The 22,227-nt window shown below is 40.3% G+C and overlaps 1 protein-coding gene across 21 annotated transcripts in view; it reads right to left on the reverse strand.

Annotated features, from left to right (window-relative positions):
* ESRRG (estrogen related receptor gamma) overlaps nucleotides 1–22,227 on the reverse strand; it is a 404,109-nt gene that overhangs the window by 223,665 nt on the left and 158,217 nt on the right. For 10 of the 21 annotated variants that reach the window (XM_064446244.1, XM_064446264.1, XM_064446251.1 and 7 more), the window contains one exon: nucleotides 11,348–11,406. The exons of 10 other annotated variants lie outside the window; for them this stretch is intronic. In XM_064446244.1, the coding sequence (XP_064302314.1) occupies nucleotides 11,348–11,406 (59 nt within the window). One more of the 21 variants, XM_064446249.1, reaches the window with a different exon arrangement.

Below are 22,227 nucleotides of genomic sequence, written 5' to 3' on the forward strand. Positions count from 1 at the left end.
AAGTCTGACTATACTTACTTCTAAAAACATAGTGAAACAACGCTAAAAGACCCTCAAAACCCTGGAGTTGCCATTTTGAACCTCAAAGTGTCCCCTACAGTCAATCAGCAGCATTAATTGCTGGTTATTTGTACATGGAAATCAAGATGTAGATGCACACAGAGGCCTTGATTACACAGACATTTAGTCAGTGGCTTGACTATTGTGAGTAGTTTTTGGAGACGCAATCAAATTAAGCATCCCATTAAACATCTGATGTAGGTAAATCAGCTCCCAGATCTTAAAATTTGATCCATCTTGCTTTACTCCATCTATTAGATTCATTTTTATTTGTAAAAATCAATCATGCGTTTGCCTTAGTCTTGCCTTAATTCTGCCAGTAAATTTAAATGCATCATATACAGCACTTTTATGTAGTTTAAGTTTATCTGTGAAGGCCCATTATGGTTCTGAGTTAAAAATAATTCTGCATCATGCCCTGCTAAACGGTGGCTCGCCTGTAAGTGATGCCAGTCACCTGGACTGTCCATGACCTGGTCTCTCTTCCAGTCCACGTTGTGTCTGTACCCTTCTGACACGTGTTGAGCTGTGCAGTCCAAGGGGACAGGGGAAGGGTCTGGGATGTTAGACTGCCTCTTACTAATGAGGCAAAGTCCCTCAGACACGCACGTGTTGCTCCTGGAGTCAGCGCTGCTGACACTGCCTTTGTCAGCAGCTATGGCCGAGCAGGGTTTTGGGGAAGACCCAGCAAAACGCTCACTGGCCAGGCACAGTTCTCACCTAGCGCCTTCGTTCAGAGCTCAGCATTACTACTATTCAAAATATGTTTCTACTAAATATCTTTTAGGGTTTTTTTGGCGGCGGTACAACCTGTACCACTATATTTTCCCACCTCTCAGAAGTAGTGTGTGGCCTTTCCTGAAGCTGTTCTGAGTAGAAACCTGAACAACGCTAGCAGGCTTTTGCTGAAGACCTCCACAATTGGCCCAAGCTGCATTGCACCACACGGTATGCTGTCTCCCAAAATCTTCACACGGCCTACACCGATCTGTAGTCACGTTGTTTCCTTTGAGCTTGAAATTGATTTGTGATGTTCTTTCTCTCTGAAGGCTCACAATTTACATAATTTGCCATTATTCCTGCATCACACACTACTCCACGTTGTGGGCTAAATTTTTGCCACGAAAGCAGTCAGGTGTGGGCTTAACTTAAAGCACAAGAGGTCCTATGGGACATCTCTGCTATTGCTCACATGCTACACTTAAGCATGTGCTTATTTACTTTGTTGTGCAATAGCCTAACACCTAACGTAGCTTCTCGGAGCTATTAAAAGTGGACACACAATAACAGCAAGCAGAATTGGGCTTATTGTCTCCACAGATTTGTGCTAATATACCAGTGTCTCAAGACATCACTTCATTTTCATAACAAGGAGGAGATTTAATTTCTACGGATTTGTGTAAAAAGCAATTTGGAAACTTTGCAACAATGATATTGCTTCCCATAAATGCCAAATTGGTAAAAACATCATAAGAGGCAAACACAGCACATTCGTAATATCATTTTTTTCTATCTTAAGTACCAGCATTATTCAAAGACATTATACCACTAAGTATCCAAATAATTCATTCACTTTAAGGATCGAAAGTATAATATTGTTTTGTTAAATTAAGCTCTCTCTTTTCCAAATCCCTCTTTTCCACTTTAACTGAGGCAATAAAGGCATGCCAAAATGCTTCTGCATGTCAGGTTTTTATTTTCAGTTTTCAGGGTGTGTTCTGCTCCAGTTGGGGTGTGCATTTGCCTTCTTGCCGAGTACCAAAATGCTTATTTTTGCAATTCCCTGCTTTGGATTATAAAACAAGCCTCAGGTGTCATCATCTCATTCCTACCTTCCACTGCTAGCAGGAAGGAGGAGGCTGGTGAGGGAAAACATGGCTTACCTTTAACTTACTGGCACCTCTGTAATACAGAATGTCCAGTTAAAAAGAAATTTGAATAACTGAAAGTGACTGTTTAAAATGATAGCAAAGATCAACAGTTCTGAGTATGGTAGGGTGGGGAGGCCAGACAGACTGGTTTTAAGCGCACCCTATTAATTGATGAACATCAGGACTTTGTGGTCATTTAACGCTCCCTGTAAATGAAGACTTGATAACAGTTATTGATCTCAGTTTTCCTGGAAGAGGATCCCTAGGCTCAGCAGTGAGTGGTTTTGCTTCTCTCAGTTCATAAATACAAGAATAGAGCTATTGCTCAAATGCCACACTAACTGCCAAAAATGAAATAAAAGTAAAATTTCAGTGCAGTGTGGAAGCAATACAGGTGTATTTCCACAGGGTTTTTTTAGAGTAGATAGTCCAAGGTTAATATAAGCTCAAATTTCCTTATGGGAAATACAGAATTGCCACTGCTGTCCCCAGCTATCATTTGAAAATCTTTTCTTAGTGAATGTCTACTCAAACCATATATGTTACTGGTTTTATTTATTTACTTATCTTCCTTGTGAGTCCACAGAACTTGAACACCTCTGACCATTAATGAATTCAGCCTAACAACATACAGGATGGAACTACGAGCGCCTCTGCTGCCCAGGCAAGAGGCTGAGGCAGGGAATGGGAACTGTTGGCTTATTGCATCCCCAGCTCTACGTGTCACAGGAGGAAATAATGAAACTGAACTGGAAACAGCTACTGTCTCGCCCACCTTACAACCTTGTCATTCAAAACTCTCCCCCCATTTTCCTTCTTTCCAGCTTTTTCTCCCTAAACCTGTGCTATTGGCTGATCAAATCAGAAGACGATTTCTAAAACTTCCTGTGATGCTGCCAGAAGCGCCTACATCACTGATAATATATTATCACACGATTTAAAGACAAAATTAATCCACTCGCTCTCTTTCCATCTCCCCTTCCCCAAAATCAGAAAAACAATCCCTACATCTCCTGACCCCCAGTTCAGATTAAGCCCGGACATCGAAGAAGAGACCTAGAAAGAGGTGCACGTCCCTTCCAGTGCAGATTTAAGGAGACACTACACAAGTGGATGAACTGTTGAACTCAGTCCTCTGTCTTAAAAATACATTTCATTGCGATTGTTAATGCACAATATAAGTACCCCAAAGATGTAACAGAATTCTGAAAAATGAATTAAGGACGTATTGTCATCTCCAGCAAAATAATAAAAGTGGGGAGATTAAGAGGCAAGCATATCTTTTGGAATTGTAAAATAGGTTTATAGGTCTTCTAATAACAACTTTTACTCAAACCTTACATAAATAGGCTTATATGATACAAATATTATGTGGGCTATGTGGAAACTACAAGGTCCCTAATCATGTTTAGGGATTACTTGACAGAACAGAGACATTTCATTCCTATTGGACCTAGGGATTACAGCAAAGAAACATCTAATATTCCATTTTTTAATTTCATGCATTTTTTATTTACCTTTAATGATGCTGTATATATTCATCATCCTGAAATATTAAAACAGTATGAAAAAAGTAATAAATTGGTGGAAAATTTAGGGAATGGGAATGCAACAGCACGCAAATCATACACTATCAAGTGCTTGATACACATTTAAAATTACTGCCTAGTACAGCAAAGCCAAATTCCTGGCAGATTTCTGAAGCGCAAAGTCACAATAAGAAGATCAGCAGAACAGACTGAAATAATAGAATATTCATCCCCCTAATCCATATGCAATTCTTTAGGGCTTTTTTTTAACAATGCATATGAGGTCTGAACTGTATTCAGGATTTAAATAAGTTGTCTCTCTCTCTCTCTCACACACACACACACACACACACATTCACTCAATATTTTTGTTAAAAAAAAAAGTATATACAGTTATCATTTCTGCTCTACTGCACCCACATTGACAAGGTTAGCACATCTCCTCACACCTCAGATGAAACAATAGCATTTTAAACAACAAAAGTGTTAAAAGAAATACATTTATTCATACCACTGAAACCTCCAGCAACAGCTTTGTTGGAAGAAGGGGGTCCAGTTTGTCTGGGAAAGGGATTTTTTTTTTTTTTAAACTTTATTTTTTTTTAACTCTTTCCTACTTCTTTCTAAATAATTACTTGTTACTTTAAAGCAATTTCAACATTTGGTTATTGGCAATAAAATTTTGAAACCAGTATTAAATCTTTTAGACCATGCATTTCTTTGTAGACAGATGTAATTTTAGATCTAGTATTGTATAAAGGGACAGAGACCTAGAGACGAATAAATCATCACTCAGAAGACAGATGCTGATGGTAATAATGATACACGTAGAAAACGTGCGTGAGGATGGGTGATGGGGAGTTGCAGCATAAAACTTCCCTTGCCATGCATGAGATTACTGAATTACTTTCAAGTAACACAAAGCTACAGCTAAGGTATAGATGTTCCTCCAAACAGGAGTATGAAGAAATTCACACCATATCATACAGACGTACAAAGCCTGATCCTGAGATCAAGCGGGTCTTACACAGGTTTAACTCTGTGATTAGGCTGCCGAATATCAACACCACAGATACAAAATGAACGTACCCAAGCATAAGACATTTGCAACAGTAATATGTACGTGGACTTGCTAAATAAAGGTGCCTATCTGTGATAATTATGGTGGCCACATGCAGAAAGCAGCTTTCACAACAGCTCTTGTCACAACTCTGTTAGTGAGGCGGAGGAGCACTAGGACAGGTGATGGTACATGGAAAGCCATCTGGTAAGTGAGAAAGAGCAGCCACATCCTGTCGAAACCTGAATACCCAAACGCAACTACATGCTATTTGTAGTAACAGGTCTCATGAGAAACAGCCCAGGGTGTAGATTGCTGCTGAGCATTTACCACGACTTTGGGTTTCTACGTGGTGAGGGACATGCTGATCCAACCTCCTTCAAATCACGCTCATACGTTATTATCCAAACTGTAATATCAGTTGACATTGCTATTCGAATTGCAAGGTTACTCTTTTAATTCAATACAGACTAAACAAGCAATGTAAAGCATATTTAATGAAAGATTTTCTTTTTGGTAAGGAGCCTGCTTTTCTTTGGTAAGAACCTGCTGTGATTTATGCAGCCAAAACACCAGTACCTCCCCATATTGTGATGCCCATCTACTGACACAGAGTCCAAAGTTATTGGTGCTTATTGCTTACAGGTAGCTAATTATTATTGACAGATGGGGGGGAATCATAACCATACTGAAATCAGCAGGAACAGTCCAGCAACAACAGGACTAGAATACATCCATCGGTTTGTATATTTTGCAGGCCCATAAGCAAAAGAACACCATTCTTTGAAAGGATTTGATGTGTACTAGTGAGAAAGGTGTTAAGTTGTATAGGGAAATAAAAGACAAACAAACATCAAACTTCTGCTAGAAAATATGATGAATAAACAGGGTCTATTAATGCACACTGACCTTTGAAGAGAAAGCCGGACAAGATGCCCTGCAGAGCTGCATTGGACCAAATCCGAATCTGAAAGGCACAGGTGGCAGCAGCGTTGCTGCAAACATACCATGGTTTCAAAAGACAGGGCAATTAAGTAAAAGTACAAAGTATCATTTCATTTTGTGGGGAGAGAAAAAAAAAAAGGCTATAGAAGGAAGCAGTGATTTATTAAAGAAGAATAAAGAGTACCCCGGTGAAACTTAGTGTACACCTGAAATACATTAGTGCTTCTTCTATCCTGTATTTTACAGGACATAACACATGCCTATACAAGTCTTTATTTTAGTGAAGACAACAACTGTTTGTCATAGAGAAGGCTAGAAAAGAACAGGAAGGCTTTTGCCCAAATTTCAATGCTTTGTTCCAAAGCACAGAGCTGCTAAAGCTTTTCTGTAAGTGTTTGTAAATACGGTAAATTCTTTTTAATGTGCACAAGGAATATTTTTGTTTCCTTGTACTAATTCAGAGAAATGGTTCAACCACCTTCTTTAGAAAATTTCTAAGCAAGCAAAGCGAGACATATATTTGGAATATGAAAGTTTAATCCTACTCATTAAAACATGACAAACTTATAATTAATTGAGAATGGAGTCAATAATGAGAACATCCTTCAATGTAATGATGTTGGTATTATCAGCTTGTAATATGGGAATATGTTATAGAAAGTGAGGTATAATATGGAAAATTACAAGTCAGTTTAAAAAAAAACAAAAACAGTCTGACAGTTTTTCCTTGGGTCCAATCTTTAAAACACAAATTTTAAATCCTCAGAAGTTACATTTTCCCCATCATCAAATGAGATAATACATTACATTGTTTTCCTGTGATGAGGAATAATTCAAGGTCTTACATCGCCTGATTAATCTCACAACCAATATTTAGAAAAGGTTTCTCTTTGAGCTAATCAATCTTGACAAAAGCAATCTTCAAACTACGCCACATTCACTGATTTGTAAGATATCCCAAACTTGTGTTTTATTAAATGCAGTTTAAATTAGCAACAGCTCTAAATCCACCTGCTTATGACACCCCCCTGAATCTCACAGACAGTACGTGAGATGAGGTAGGTAAAAAGAAAACACACGCAGATCAAAATTATTAGGACGAACTATCTCTTTTTTTTTTTTTTCTTTTCTTCTTTAAAATGAAGGATGCTACTTTAGTTTTAAGATAGCACCCAGTTACAACAGCTCATATTATGTTGTATTTTGGGGCGTTAGATGCTGATGGTATTTAGCTACTTTTTCTTCTGGAGTTAACTGCCGTGACCTTACTACATAACGTATGCCCAGTGATTCTTCCAAATAATGCTTATTTCTTTATACATAGAAAAGAGGATAACTTTCAATACTCAATTTTATGACATTCCTGGGCTTTCAGCATCACAACAGTTACTTCAGAAGAGCAATGTTGTGATGGTACAGCTGTTACCATGAGGACAACTGGCAGGGAAGCACTACAACATTGGCAGGGAACACTGTGGGGAAGCATGTAAATACTACCCCAATCTTCACCTTCACCACCAATTAATGTTGGTAGTTTCCTTTCTTTCTGTGAGTGGTCATGTGTGTGTGAACAGGATTCTCCCATGGTTTGAGGATGCGTTTAAATTTGGTTGCCTGACTCTCAGCACTAGAAGAGATTCCTGAGTTAGGATAGCTGAGTAAGAGGAAGAAAAATATGGGAGAGGTGTAAGGATTAATTCTCTACTGCAAATATTCCAAAAGGAAATCAGGTTTCTGGCTTATTCTTCCTATCAAGTCACACTTAAGCTCTGGATAAATAAGTTTCTGAGCTACTGACTCCCCTGTATTTCCTCATGGTTGTGTGCGACAGAGAAACTGTGTTTCAGCACAGACAGTGTCTACGATCGAATAATATGATATAATACAATACTCCATTAACAAAGACTCACATGTATTAGAAGTTGCTAGTGCAAATCTTTTTCAGACCCAAGGAAGGATATCCAAATATTGGGTAACACACTCTGACTGGGAAGACTATCAGTGAGTTTCTCTATTTGTTTATATAAATGGGCCAATGTTTTTTAAAGCACTTCAGAGCACTTAACTAAAGCAAACAAGCACTTGAACTTTAAATATCTAGCAAGAGAAGCTATTGACAAGTATGACTTGACTTAGTAAAGCCTAATATCTTTGCAACCTTTCATTCATACAGTCTTTTCATGAAGAGAAGCACCAGGCTCTTAGCTGAACTTCAGCTCTACTGCAAGATACAGAGCGAGGGGGGTGAGCAATCACTTAACCCCCTTTTATTTCGTTTTGTTAAAGCAAACGGCTTTTTTTACTTCTATGGGGATCCTGGGCCCACGGTAGTCTTTAGAAAGCAGGCTCTGATTTTAAAATCTTATTCTCTCTCTTATTAGGCCTTAAAAGTAGGATTTTTCCATCTTATGAACCTTCTTTTCAACTCCTTGCAATCCACGGGTAGCTAAGCCTTGATTTGGGAATACAACATTTACCAAACACCACCCTATTAATTCCCAACAGGTGAATAATGCTGTGGGGACAGCTTGCTATGCTCAGGAAAAGGGTGCCTTTGTTAGGTAGCCTTGTAACGGCACTAGTGTCACGTGCATCTTTTAGGTCTTCATACTTACATGCACTCCCTAGCTACTGCACTATATACAACTACACCAGTCATTTCCTGACCTAGATTGGTGTGCTCTGTTTCACATATACCTTCCTGCTGCGAAATCAGCATCCAAATATCCAAATGAATAATCTGAAAGATTAGTCGGTAGCTTTAGACAGTATATTTTTTGGAAACATGATTTCACATGTGTCAAGTAACATACAACTTCATAGCTGGACTCTGTCAAATCAGGTTTGCTGTATGCTCTGAGAAACAATACAGATTTATGCATCTCTAGGAAAGGCAGTTTTCAGAAGGAGAATGCCACTGATGTATGCCAGTCCAGCTCAAGTATTAAGCTGGCCCTGAGAACCAAGAAGGTGGTGCTTAAAACAAGCTCATCTATACCATTCAGTAGCAGGTACAGCTCATTCCCTAAAATCCTGCAGCACATTTTTCTCTCTGAATGTGTTTTGCATGCAGTCTGTGTAATGTGGCAGAAGAGAGGTGAAAGAATAAACCTTTACTTTAACCTGGTCATTACCTTCTCAGAGAAAGGAAATAAAGTATTTTTAAGCTATATTCTGGAGCTCATTAGCTAGTTTTAAGGGACATGTTGCACGTTCTGAAAGTGGTATTGGCTGTTTGGGATTTGTAGTCACTAGTCTGGTAATGAACATTCTTGAAACCGTATTTTGCTAGGAAAAAAACAATAGATGCAGTTGAGAATACGAACTACTCGGCGCTAAAGCCTCTCTCTGTGTACAGCTCCTAAAAGAAATAGCTTTGAAAATTCTTCGAAATGCCCTGTAAGTTATAATTGGGTTTTAATGTATAAAACGGCTGAGTAATTTAAATGTTTGGAAAAGAAAACAGTCTTTCCTAGAGTTTATGAAGTGATAAGTCTATTTCTTAGAATGATTAACTATGAATCCTGATTTCAAACACAAGCACCTACTAGCATAGGCTCTCCACAGCTCACATGGTAAGATCATACAGTTTTATCAAATTAATATTCTAGGGCCCAATTCTGATATTAAAACCCCACTTATGTATTAACCTCCCCCTTGAGTAAGTGCCTTGGTTTCTACAGAAATAATTTTACTTCCTACTCTTAAACAAAAAGTGAAAACAGGATTAAGCTCTGCTTATGATGCATTTTGTTTTACTGAATGACACAAGTTAGTTTTGTATGTACAGGATGCATATCACGACATTCCCACTGAGAAAAAAAAAAAAAGAAAAGAAACCCAGAAACCTAGTAACATTCAAGGATAATACAATAGTCATTCACTTCAAGAAAATTTTTTAGTAGCGAATGCATATTAGAAAGACAGATGAAGTACATCCAGGACAGCATAAAGCATGCTTTTGGGTAAGAATGCCCCTAATAATATCCCATTTTAGAACAGTGATAAAACAATACTATGAACGAAAGACAATGTAATTCAGTTTTGAACATACTGCAAATAAATAACAATATCTAATTATTTAGAAAGCTCTCCAAGATCCTGTGGCTTCAGTAGGAATGAATTAAAGGGTGAAATTAAAAGTAGATTAAAAACATAGATGAGATTAACTGAAAGAGAAAGAGACAAAAGCAGTGAAAAGAAACAGATCCAGGGAAAGTACTGGTCTACTTTATGCTAATAATAGAGTCATCAACAGAATGTCTGTACGCACTAACACCTAATTTGAACATCCTGAATTCTGGTCCTGATTTCCAGAGGTGGCAACTACGTATTGAAAAAAAAAAATATATATATACACTTAAATTGCTCATTACTAGAAATAGATTGATTTGCATGAGAAGGGTGCAGTTAGATTTCCATTTAATTTACAAATACTAAGATCATAAAATGAAGCCTCAAAGTCAGGCTTAACTCACAGGTTAACACTCCCCTCCTGTTGGTAACAGCATCATTGCCCCTGGGACCCAGGAGGTGGCACAGAGTGCCCACAGGGAAGAGGCAGTTTGAGTGAGCCCAGCAAAAACTCAATGAGGGCTTAGGAGATGAGCGTGAGAACTTGCAATTTGTTCAGTATTCAAAGACAAATAGAGAAACATCTAAGGGGGAAACACCCATCAACAGTGGAAGGCCTGACTTTCTTTATGCCCATCTGAGCACCTGACAACACAGGTCAGGGGCAAATAGCTCAACCCAGTCAGAAACTCGGGGCTGTTCAGCAGAAGCGGAAGGATCTGCTCATGTGGAGCTACTTCCAAAGCTGCAGTCATGCTCAACTTCTCTATTCCTCACTAGCTTTCCTCCCTTCAGCAAAATTTGCTGGTACAGACGGTCAGTTACTTTGTTTATTCTCAAGTATGTAAATATAAAATAAGTTTATCCTCTTACAGAAGCTAATTGCCAGAGTAATTCAACATGGTGTATGTTGGGCACAAGAGATGACGGCTGATATTCTGCAGTCAGCGTATTTTGAGCTGATTGCTGGTTTTAGGTTTTAAAGTATTTACTTAATACTAACTTTAGCCGTGGTTTATTTTGGGGGGGGCATGGGGGTGGTATTAAATTTAATATAAGCAAATCACCAAGGTATTAGAAAAACGGCAACTAATTTACCTGTTGCTTTAGAGAATAACTCTGGGATCTGAATTACTATTTTCCCATACTTCCAGCTCTATGCTAAACATTACGTTGTCAGAATTGCCTTCATCCCCTGAACGCTACATATGAAAACTCTTATTTTTGTCTTCTAACACTTTACCTAAGCACAGTCGCTTATATACTTAAAAGCCACCTCAGCATTCTTCAAAACCATACTGAGTACGAGATTGCCCCTTGTTTTGAAGGTAAGAGTTAAGTTTTACCAAGACAGCAGTTTGTCAACTTCTAGGACCTTCAGCCTTCTCCTCTCTCATCTGTGCCTAGCACACATTCCCATGTTTTAACTTACTGAGCAATTACAACAGCCAAAATGTGCTTATTTAGCATAACTAAAACAGTGTATCTGAACACCTTGGACTCGCAGAAAGTTCACAAGCAGGACCAAAATTTGAAAGGTTGGCTTAAAGATGAAGCGTGAGCCATTGCTGTGTCTGAAGTGATACACTTCAGGAGGCAAAGCAACCCCCCCACTGCTGGCTGCGATCCCCCACCACCCCCGGCAGCTCCTGCGTGCTCGTTCCACCAGACAAATCGCAGAGGAGAGGGAGCAAACCCCCTTCATGGACTCACCATCCTTTTCTAGTCACATTCACTATGCATTGCATTAGAAAATCGTAACGGTGTTAAAATATTTTGGCAGGATTTGTTATGGCCAGATCACTCACTTCCTTTGGGACACACAAAGCCTCCTCTGGCAATGAAACAGCCCAAATGTCAGCAAATCCTATAGAACAGAAAACGGTCTGTCAATGTAAAGCCTAAATGAATCTCCAATTAAACAAAACAAAACCGTGTAACATAAAAATGTGCATACAGAGAAAATAAACAGCCTAGAAACGTTCACTTTTTGTGAAGGTGTGGGGTTTTTTTTTCCACCTTCCAGAAACTTTTTAACAGCATTACAATGTATTCATCACAAGGTGCTATTAGAGCACAAGCTCACTCCAAGTGTTACCAATTCACGGACAGATTAGAGGGCACATTAATAACATAGTTAATATGAAGTGTTTAGAGCCTTTACGTCGGTGACAAATACGACTCAGCCAAATTTCCTGACCATTGAGGCCACGGAGGAACAATTTGGTAGATTTCATCAACAGTTCTAATTATGTTCCTGTCAAGTCGAGAACAAAGTAATCCATAACTGGGGGGCTGCTCGGAGACAGTGCCACGCGAGAGTAATTTATGCCCAGGGCCCTCGCTGTAGTTAGTGTGCACAACGCTTGACTAACAAGTGGGTTCAAAAAAAGGAATTTATTAGGGAAAACACAGCCCTCCAGCTCCGAGCGGCTCATCAGGTGCAGGCTTAGGAGGAGTTGTGAGGCAAAGTCTTCTTGTTTATACAAGCATCTGAAGTCCATGCTGACCTCAGCGGGTTTTAAAATGCGGGATTTCAGCCCAAAGCGTGGCACAGGCTTCTAACAGAGCTAGACAAGCCTGCTGCTGAGGCCAGGGTGCAGCCCAGTGCTTTTAAAAACCATTTCAGTCCTTGGGACACCGGCAGCGCCACCTCAGAGACTGAGTGGTACCGATGCCCTTTCGCGATCCTATAAATAACACGCTAATGAAAGATGCAAAGGGATTATTAGTAACAGTAAACTAAAATGTCACAATACACAACGCATTTCTTACTGCGGCCTGACAGGGAAACAGGCTGAGAAAGGGAAGGAGGGGGGCAGACGGGGGAGAAGCTGTCATGTAATTTTGAGTCATTTTCCACTGTGATCTATATTGGGATGCGGCTTCTATCCTTTCAAACAGGATCATTTTATCCATGACACTCTTGCTGCATTTCACGAAAAGGTAGGAATGTCTCCCTAGCGCTAGGAGAAGTGCAAAGCCTGGCTGTGGTCATTCAGGACTGGCTACTTGCGTAAGTAGTAAGATGTTAGAGAAAATAAAATTATGCATTTCAAATGTAATTAAGAACAGTATATGTAAACACAAGGAAAAATAACATTAGCAAAAATTAGATTCATGTGAGAAATACAAAATGGTTAATGGGTTTTCAAGCATAGTTTTCTGAAGGTAGCTGTGGGCATATGCTGCTGGCAGCAGTTTTAGACTTTTATTTAACAAGACAAAAACATGGAACCTAAAAAAAAAAAAAAAAAAAAAAAAAAAAAGAGTCATTTTACAGCCCTTTCTTTGATAGCAAAGAAACAAGCTTTTTAAAGTGTTGCCAGCTAACCAAAGAAAGCAGCAGCCTGCTTTAGTGGACCAAACATCAGCTCATATAATGGGAATGCTCACACCAAGGACCCCTTTTGGAGACTGACTTGCTGTGCAGTCCCGGGAAGGTCACTTTCTTCGCCCACGTTCCCCTCCGGTAGAATAGGGGCAAGTGTGTGAAGGCAAGGATGTTGTCCCCATGTAACATATCTTACCAATGGATTTTTGGCTGTACAGAAATTTTACTAGCTTCACTGAGCTATCGGTTTTAATTCACCTTTCAAATACTAGTTGAACACTGGCACAAAGTGAGTGCAGAGCACCGTTGTGGAGCACTATGTCAAAACCTGGAGCTTCTCCTTTCACACTCTAATAAGGTTTCTTATTTAAATTTGCTTGAACCTGTAAATTCTCAGCTGTCAAGTTTAGGGAATTTCCCGACACCTACTGAGTGGGACAGCCTTAGTCTCATCCAACCGAAGCTTCACAGAATTATGATTACTTGTACCCTTTGCATCCAAGGATTAAAAACAAACCAACCACCCAACCCCAAACCCCCCCACCAACCAAACTACACTTTACAAGCATTGGTGGCTTAAGCTTCACAAGAAGGCAAAGAGAAAAGGGAAGGACATGGTCCCGTTCTGCAGATGTGAAAAGAGAAACCTCTCTGGTAAATCAGGCAGACGGTAACTCGGAAGCCAAGCAATGCCTGGACGTTATAATTCCCAGACTTGTGATTCAGTCACAAGACAGGCTTCCTTTCCTGGTGAAATGTCGTGCTGCCACATGTTTCTGTTACAGAATACATCTTAACCAAGTGTAGCAAAAGCATGATGATCCCATTAAGTATCTAACATCTAATACCTTGTGAAAACTAATTCAGTGCTTTATCAAATCTCTAGTTTGTATGTAGAGCATAAACTGGCTACATTTGCTAATAGGGCAGGTTGACCCATCCCATATATTATCAAACCACATCAAAGTCTGCTGGAGGACATAGCCTTAGCTACTTATTATCCTTTGCATTAACTCTCACTAGCTACTCGACCAATACATTTTCCTGTAATACATCTGTCGTGATTTTGCAGAGAAATCAGCAATTCTGAACAGTGCAGCAGTTAGAGACAGATAACAGGACTAAACCCATCATGGTTGCCTGGCTTTCCAATCTACTGTTAATTGGCACAGACGGAAGTCCTTAGAGCTAGACTTGCACAACAGCACTGCTGGGCCCTAGAGATTTGGCCTCTTAGTTAGATTTGTATTTTTAGAGCTTTAGTCATTCACATTTTTTCTTCACGATTTATTACATACAAGAGAGAAATAAAGTTGGATGCCAACACCATCACATTCACAAGGTTTTGGTTTTTTTTTTCTTTTTTAGCAGAAAAAGGGCATCTTATGCAAGAGAACATGTGGCTTAGTAATCAGGAAAAAAGTGCTAGAACATTGCTAATAATAATGTTAGCAATATTCGATCAAATGAGAATATCTTTCTTGGCTCAGATGCTATGCAATCGTATTACCACCTGTGTTATATTTAGGGTCTTATTTGTGACAGTGTATAATGAATTGTACCTCTGAACCCGTGCTTCTAACTGTCTGGGAACCTATATATGTGGCTAATAGAGGGTTTGGATTGGTTTGATTGGTTGTTTGTTTTGTTTTTAAATCACATTTTCTACAACCCTCTGTTAGACAGTGCTTGTCTTTGGACTTGGAAATCCTGAGCTATGGTACATGGGACTCTTACCGACCTTTTCTGACCATTTGACTACTACTAACATCACCATAACCAGAAGCTAGTGCTAGAATATATATATAAAAAAAACCTAAACCACAAAACAAAAAACAAACAAACCAACCAACCACCCACAACAGAACAGTGCCAAAACATACACTCTCTCCAAAAAGAAAACAAATCCACTCTATGGAAATAAACGATGCCTCTCTTACTTTGCATATGTGATTGCATATAGTTCTGAAATACAATTATATCCCTCGTACAACCCTAGTCATTCACATTTAATTCTATGGCTTCATTTGTTTTCTCTTTGTACAGTTTCTCAAGCGCTGTCATTTTCTTTTCCCTTATATGTACTGGCCCTCCGTATCTTTAAACAGGAATATAAACAAGGCATTTTGGGGAGGATGTGGGGGTATTATTAGAAATTCTGTAGTTTCTTAGTGATCCCAGATCCCCTTAATGATGGGTTATTTTTAATCCGGAGAATATTAAAAACTGCTTAGAGTCTCGCTGTGGTTTAGCATCACCAACTCAGGCAGGCCGATACAGAGAGCCTTCTACTGGGTAAAACTTCTAACCGGTAAACTTCTGTCCAGGGAAAATAAACTAGATTAAATAAATTAAAGTGAGCAGCGAGTTAAAACATCACAATTCTACATTAGTGCATTGAACTGCAAGTCTCTGGAGCTTTATCCCCACCTTCCTTTCCCTCTGTGTTTTTCTTCTTCTGTTTTTATGTTGAAATCACAGGAACTACGCAGCCTAGCAAGGCTGTAATCACTCAGCAGGAACCTGGCAGAAGCACAACACAACCACCAGCCAGGCGGCAGGAAAATGAAGGAAATCTCTCTCTCCCTCCCCCCTACGTTTCTTAAAAGGGGCTCGGCGTGAATGAATCTTCCCGGTAGCCACCAACAATTTCTTATTCCTTCTGAGCAATCATCAATTTCAGCATCAAGTGGTTTAGTGGCTCTACAACTGGTAGTGGCAGTGGAGTAAGCCCAGCATGCAAACGTTTTGGCTAATTTAAAACCCTTGTGCTGCCGAATCAAACATGACAAGACAACAGTAAAAAGAGAGGCTATTATCCCAAACGAGAGTCGGCGGATGGCTGAAATTGGCTTGAGTGGCAGAGACAAAAGAGGCGGAAGGAGCAGGGACAACCAGGCATGATAATAGCAGATACAGCACACACTTTCTCCCCCACCCCTCGTGCATTCACATATATCGCTACCTGGAAGGAAAAAGGCAACATTTCCGAGTTTCATGGCCAGGCAGAAAAAATACACTGAAGAAGATTCAAAATAAATGAGTACCTGGTAAAGCATCTGCCCCATGGGTATGAGGAAACTTAACTTAGAAGAGATGTAGCCCTTTCAGTAGAAACCCTAACACTCTGAAGGCTAAAACTGTCATTTCCTGAATTCACGTCCTGCTGCCTAAGGTTCATTACCATGAGTTAAGGATTGGAATCACTGATTTAGGATAGAGTAACCTTAAAATCAGAATAATCTGCGGCATGGCTACTGGTGAATAGCTGCCACACACACAGCTCACCAAGCACCCAGATCTCAAAGAGCTGCTGGGGAGGAAAAGTGGAGGGCAGAGGAATTAATTTTCCAAGGCAGTTGGGAGACCACAAGCAGACTGATGATGTTCAGAGCCATGAACCCTAGTGATGGCTTACAGCTCACAGAATGATGACCTGTGGGATCACTGGAGAGCAAGCAAGTTGTCTTTTGCAAGATTAACAATTTAAAAGTGCTGAAATTAATTTTGTTTAATAGCTGTGGGTGCAGACTCCTTACAAAGTAGGTTGCAAGGTCAGCAAGCCTCCTAAAGCCTTTTAAAATGCAGCTTTTTATAGGGACAATAGATTTAGGGTGGCTTAGGGCTTAAAGATCTAAAAAGCAAAAGTAGTGTAAAAGGTCATTTCCTACTACTTCCAGATCTTGGGTGAAGACACGTTCTCCATTTCACTTCTCACTGTATAGCAAATACTTCCTGGTACGTTCAAAGCTACTTGAGACAGTATGGGCTTCTTAGAGTAGGCAAGGTGAAAAATGACATTAAAATCAAACACAAGAACCAGATTAACCAGCACACAGCAGGCTCAGAGTCACACCGGAATGTGCCTACCTGTGTTGCAAAGAGGCAGTGAGAGGAAAGAAAAAGAAATATATACGGGAGAATGAGAGACTGGGAAGGGAAAGACAAAGTCAGGGAGAGTGCTCACACCCTTGCCATCATTCAGAAGTAGTTCACCTGTGATTCACATTTGCCTCCTTATGCAAGACCATTACACGCTAAATCACTGGACTGTACAGAGTGTTTCAAGGAACAGCTGGGCTCAACACTGAAACCCAAATCAACCATTTAAGAGACACTTGCTCAGCTTCACACCCTAGTATGTGGGAGCTATCACTCACAACATATCAAAATATGCTGACTAGTGCTCCCTTATAGGACGCTATAAGGGACACTAAAAATGTCCTACATTTTTAGTAACAGCATCCAACTAATTGCACAGGTAAATTTCATAGCAAGTGCAAGTTTGGGAAACAGAAACAGGGCATTTGTTTTGCACCACTGTGTAGGACGGTCTGAATTTGCTGAATTCATCAACATTGCCTTGAAAAGTATTCACATTTTGTGCAGTTGGGCTTGTGTGAAAGGTGGACTCACGAATTCCAGCAGGAGTCCAAGTCCAAAAAAGTACACATCCTGATGCAAAAAACGTTCAGTATTTATACACATCCGTCTGGTCTTGCATTTAAACACACATATTCCCAGGGAATCAAGAAGCCCAGGTGAGGATATGATCATGAGGGATACAGCGTGTGGTTTTGTTTCATCTTGCCCACTTCTTTTAAATCTTTCCCCCCACCCCCCCAACATGAAGGAGACACAGGGTTTACTTTTCAGAGAAAAGCCAAAACCAGTAACATACCAAGCAGTGGGCATGCAAGCTGTCAATAGACAGCCTACCCTGGGACAGGTAAGTGTTACTAAACAGAGAAGCCTGCGCCACTTGGCCATACAGGCAAGCGGAAATGTTTCAGCCTTTGTGGGCAGCCTGGAGGAGAGAAGCGTGTTGTCCTGCGTAACGAAACTTAGTTGCTATGATCCCGTAGACGGAGGGGGCTATTTCCCTGGCAATGAGGTAACTGACGGTCATTAGAGAGGACAGAATTAATTCTGCTGCGAGCCTGTCGCTGACAGTGGCCAAAGCAAATGCACCAGCCATTTTTCTCTGCCCCGTCCACAGGGAGTTAGAACAAAGAAAGGAGCCCCTGGGAAATACTTAAGACACCACAAGAAAATCATTTTAGATGCGTATTAATACTGCCACCAAATATTGTGTGCTTTCAGGCTGACATAGGCTGCTGTGTGTGATGTTTATTCCCTTCTCTTTTTTTTTGGTCTCAAAGTTGAATTCATATCCTCACACAGCACTCCAAGAAAAGCCCAGTTCACAGTTCAGCAAGGCACTGCTTAAAAAAGGCAAGCCTGATACAGGTCCTTAGGGCATCTCATCCATCCTGCGTTTGGATGGCATTCTCCACCAAGGGACCCCATTAGGAAGGAAGGGCAAACTGAAATCCTAACCCAAAGCAGCCTGAAACAGCACCAGCATACTGGTATAGCAGCGATGGATGAGACTCCATTTGTCTTCAAAACATGGGAAGCCAATATATCTGCTTCACTGCAAACTCAACTTTACTTTCCAACCTTGTAGTGTACTTAAAGCTAAAAACGTAGATCAGCTTTCTATCTGGGGATAAAGCAGCAGAGAAGTGTCACCCAACACTCCAATTAAAACGGATTGGAAGTGACGCACTTCCAATGCAACTCCATACAGCAAAACACCCTGAGATACACTGTCTGCGTTTACAATCAATTGCCCAGGAAGGCACAGCCACAAGCTACAAAAGGTTTCCTTTCCCCTTGATATAGTGGAATAACTCAGAAGCATCTTAGGCTATTACAAAGCTTGCTGGAAAATGCAGTTCCTGTAGGAATGCTATCAATACCAGAGATATCACAGATCCTACTCTCCCTACAGAACGTTAGGCCCTTCCAAGCAGGAAGAAACAATATGTTTGTTCTCTGGCCAAAATCGTTATAGGCTTACCTATATTACTTTATGTTTTTCCTTTCATAAAAGAGCTTTGTATTGGTGTTGAATGAGCTGAGTTGTGAGACTAGTACTTATCTGGAAGTCTTCGAGCTAAACTTAAGTCTGGCCGAAGTACATACAGCTGCAGTCACTTCAGGAAAGGTTTACGCTGTTTATACCAGGTCTGAACATGGCCAAACAAGCTTCCTTCAGCACTGCCTGATAAAATATTTAAGCTTAAGTAGGTGTAATTCCCTCATAAGCATACCTCTTTGCATGTTAGAATAGCAAGTATGTACCTGGTCAGCACAAACATTCTTCATCCACGGGGGCAGTTTCAAGGAAAACACAGAGATTCAAATACTGTAAAATGAAATATGCTTGGTAGAAAAGTATTATATTTTTGTAAGCTGGTCACCTGCTTATAGGATTCTCTAGCCAGGGCTCTTATTTACAGTTCAGCAGTATCTATTGTTCCAGGTGAGATCCTCCTGCACCAGGAGCTGAACGAGTGCAAAGAGAGAAGACCACCATGACCAACACACACTGCAATGTAAAGAGACCAGTCAGAGAACCGCTGGGAATTGAATGCATGTTCTTTGTGCTCCAGCCAGGAGCCTAAACCTAAAGGTTATCCTGTCCTAGTGTAGCACCATATCACCTCTAGCGCCAATTAGGCTGACCAGAACGGTATATATCTACCTGCCTATTCAATTCATATCAGGGAGAAGGGAGAAAGAAAAAAAAGGAGAAGAAAAAAAAAAAAAAAGCAAGGTCAGGCATTTATGTATGAGCCACTTACCTTCTATGAGTAACAGCAGCGTCACACAGACCCCAACCCAGCAACAGAAACTCTGCTTCCTCCTGATCAGTCCACAGTTATTTCTTAATAAACTGCCAGCTCACTCCAAACACCAAACCAGTTCTTTTCCTATCTGTGTTCAGGATCACAATAATATCTCCCACCAAAAGCCATTTTGTGCATCTGTGTTTATCGTGTCTGTAAATCCAGCGAGAAGGCAAACCTAGGTGGTCTGCTAATATACAAAACCTAATTAATGTGGACCGAAGACATGCACAGCTATGTTCTCCCACACACTGAGAAAGCTCACAAGGTGTCATCCTAGGCAGCTGCAAAACCTGTATGGATGAGACATCTAATGAGACTGTCCCAAACCTCCTATTAAAACTCCCTGCCTCAAAGTTTTAACCTTTTTCCTCCTACATGGCAGACTTTGAATTGGTCCTGGCCAGCAGAGGAGTGGGAGAAATGCAAGAACCGCCCTCTTCTGTTCGATCCTTGGGAGCGAACATTTCTCATGAAACAAAGATGCTGCCTCAAAAGCTTGTTTTTCCTCAACCTGTAATGTTCTAAAGACATCTCAGAAAACATCTCCACAGCCTAGAAGATGGCAGTGAAACATGATGTCCAACCACCCCCTCACCATCGCTTGTGCCTTGGCAGTTTTTCCTGCCCACAGTATGGCACTATTTTTGAATGACTTGACAAAGGGCGGGGGGGAAAGAGGAGAGTTGGAAAAATAAGACCAAGGTCTTTGCAGAAATCAAAAGAAAGGATACCTAAGTCAGCCAGCCTCAGCTGCAAAATGATTTCTATAAGCTTCTGCCTCTGTGTGACAACATGTGAAAAGAGCTTGCTCTTTCTCTGAGACACCAAAAAAAAAAAAAAAATTCAGATCCTGCCAGTGATTTTTGACGTATATGTATATGTAGGTAGCAGGTACTACTTCACTGAAATCATTGCCATATCCAGGATTAGTAACCACCAGTTCCAGAAAAAACATCAAGCTTTGGTCATGAAACCTAATGTTATTCTCACCTCACCATCTTCACTCTTAATATAACCAGGAGGACAAGAGACAACATACCATATAATGGTTTTCCCATGATAAGACTCAAATTAATCTGGTGCTCATTACAATGCCCAGAAAACTGAGAAGCTTACTATTTTCATTGAAAAAAAAAACCAAAACCACATTTCTTTTTTGGAGTCGCCTTTGAACTTCTGTCTGTACCACTGGGACAAATGCATTCAGTATCAGGAAGAGAAGCACTAGGAGGGCTTTTATGACGCAGTACAAGAAAAAAGGAGAGAAAGAAAAAAAAAAAAAAAGGAAAAAGGTGTTATGACATGTCCTATACCTATTCTGGTAATAAATTTTTTTCAGGTAAAGCCGCCTCCTTTTAGAAAGGATGTCCCCTATTTTCAAACCATCTGTTATTGTAGCACCAAAACACGTTAAGAATATTGAGCAAATCAAAGCACCCTGATTCACAAACTTAAAAATAAATAAATAAATAAAATCAAGAAAATCTGAAGTCCAAGACGAAAGCAGAGCAGTAAACACTGAATTCTTTTCTTTTTCTTTTTTTTTTTTTTGGTCTGTCTCTTTTCCCTCAGGCACACAGAGCAGTCGTTAGGGCACAGTCCAAAGGAGCTTAAGAAACTACCGGTACGGCAAAGCATGGTCAGGGGACCGTTTGGTTTTTCTATCTTTCCCTTTCATACAGGGATGAAGCATGAAGAGGCATTTGGGACCTGACCGTGTTATGGAGAGGGAACGACGTGCCTCCAGTCCCGCTCTGCAAACCATTCCATCAGCAGAAGTCTCCGGCAGGTCGGAGACGGACTAACTTTTCCAAGGTATTAAATTAAAAGATGTTGAATTAAGTTAAACGCCCCACATTGAATTGACATTTCCCTTTTTTAATGCAAGCTAAGATTGATGAAAAATACCACTTATCTACATTAAGGGTCAAAATATCCAGCAAAAGAAGCCTCTGGTTCAGCGCGTCAGAGCAAAGTCAGTCTTACATAATCCGGGGACCAGAACGCGGATCACATTCTGATGATCCAATTAATGGTGGGATACTTTGCAATCAGCCAGGAAGCAAGGCCCCTAACAGATTGTGGGGCTGTAACATCAATTTCTTAAGTGCATTTAAAGGATTACAAATGTTAGTCCTGGCTTGAGATTGAAACACCTATTGAGGTGCTCTGAACCACATTACAGTAATTGGGTACCTGAATTAATGCCATTTCTTCTGATGGGCGAGTTGAATACATTGGAATTACGAATTTCTTTTGCTGTGTTTCACTTTCAGCCTTCCCCCCCCCCCCCCCCCGCTCAGAACATAAATCTGAGGCAGAATATCTCTTTTTATCTAGATAGCTTTAATTACAGCCCTGAGGCACACAAGTACTGTCCTAATTTTACCTTCTGCATTGTTTGGGTACATTTCCTTTTTTTTCTTCCTTTCTTATTATTTTACGATACAATGATATTAAGATAGGAATAAAACAATTTTTTTCTTGAAGCTTTGGGTAGAGGAGGGAGAAGGTTGCTGAGAGGCTGAGAAAGAAAAGTCTTGCTTTTCCTTCCCACATCCCTCTTCCACTATGTAAACCTTTTTATGCATGCACCAGATACCATTTGCAGTGTTTTACACCTCTAGAGAGCTAGAACTAGGGCTGCCTCAAT

This window comes from Phalacrocorax carbo, chromosome 3 (assembly GCF_963921805.1).
Source record: "Phalacrocorax carbo chromosome 3, bPhaCar2.1, whole genome shotgun sequence".
Taxonomy (NCBI): domain Eukaryota; kingdom Metazoa; phylum Chordata; class Aves; order Suliformes; family Phalacrocoracidae; genus Phalacrocorax; species Phalacrocorax carbo.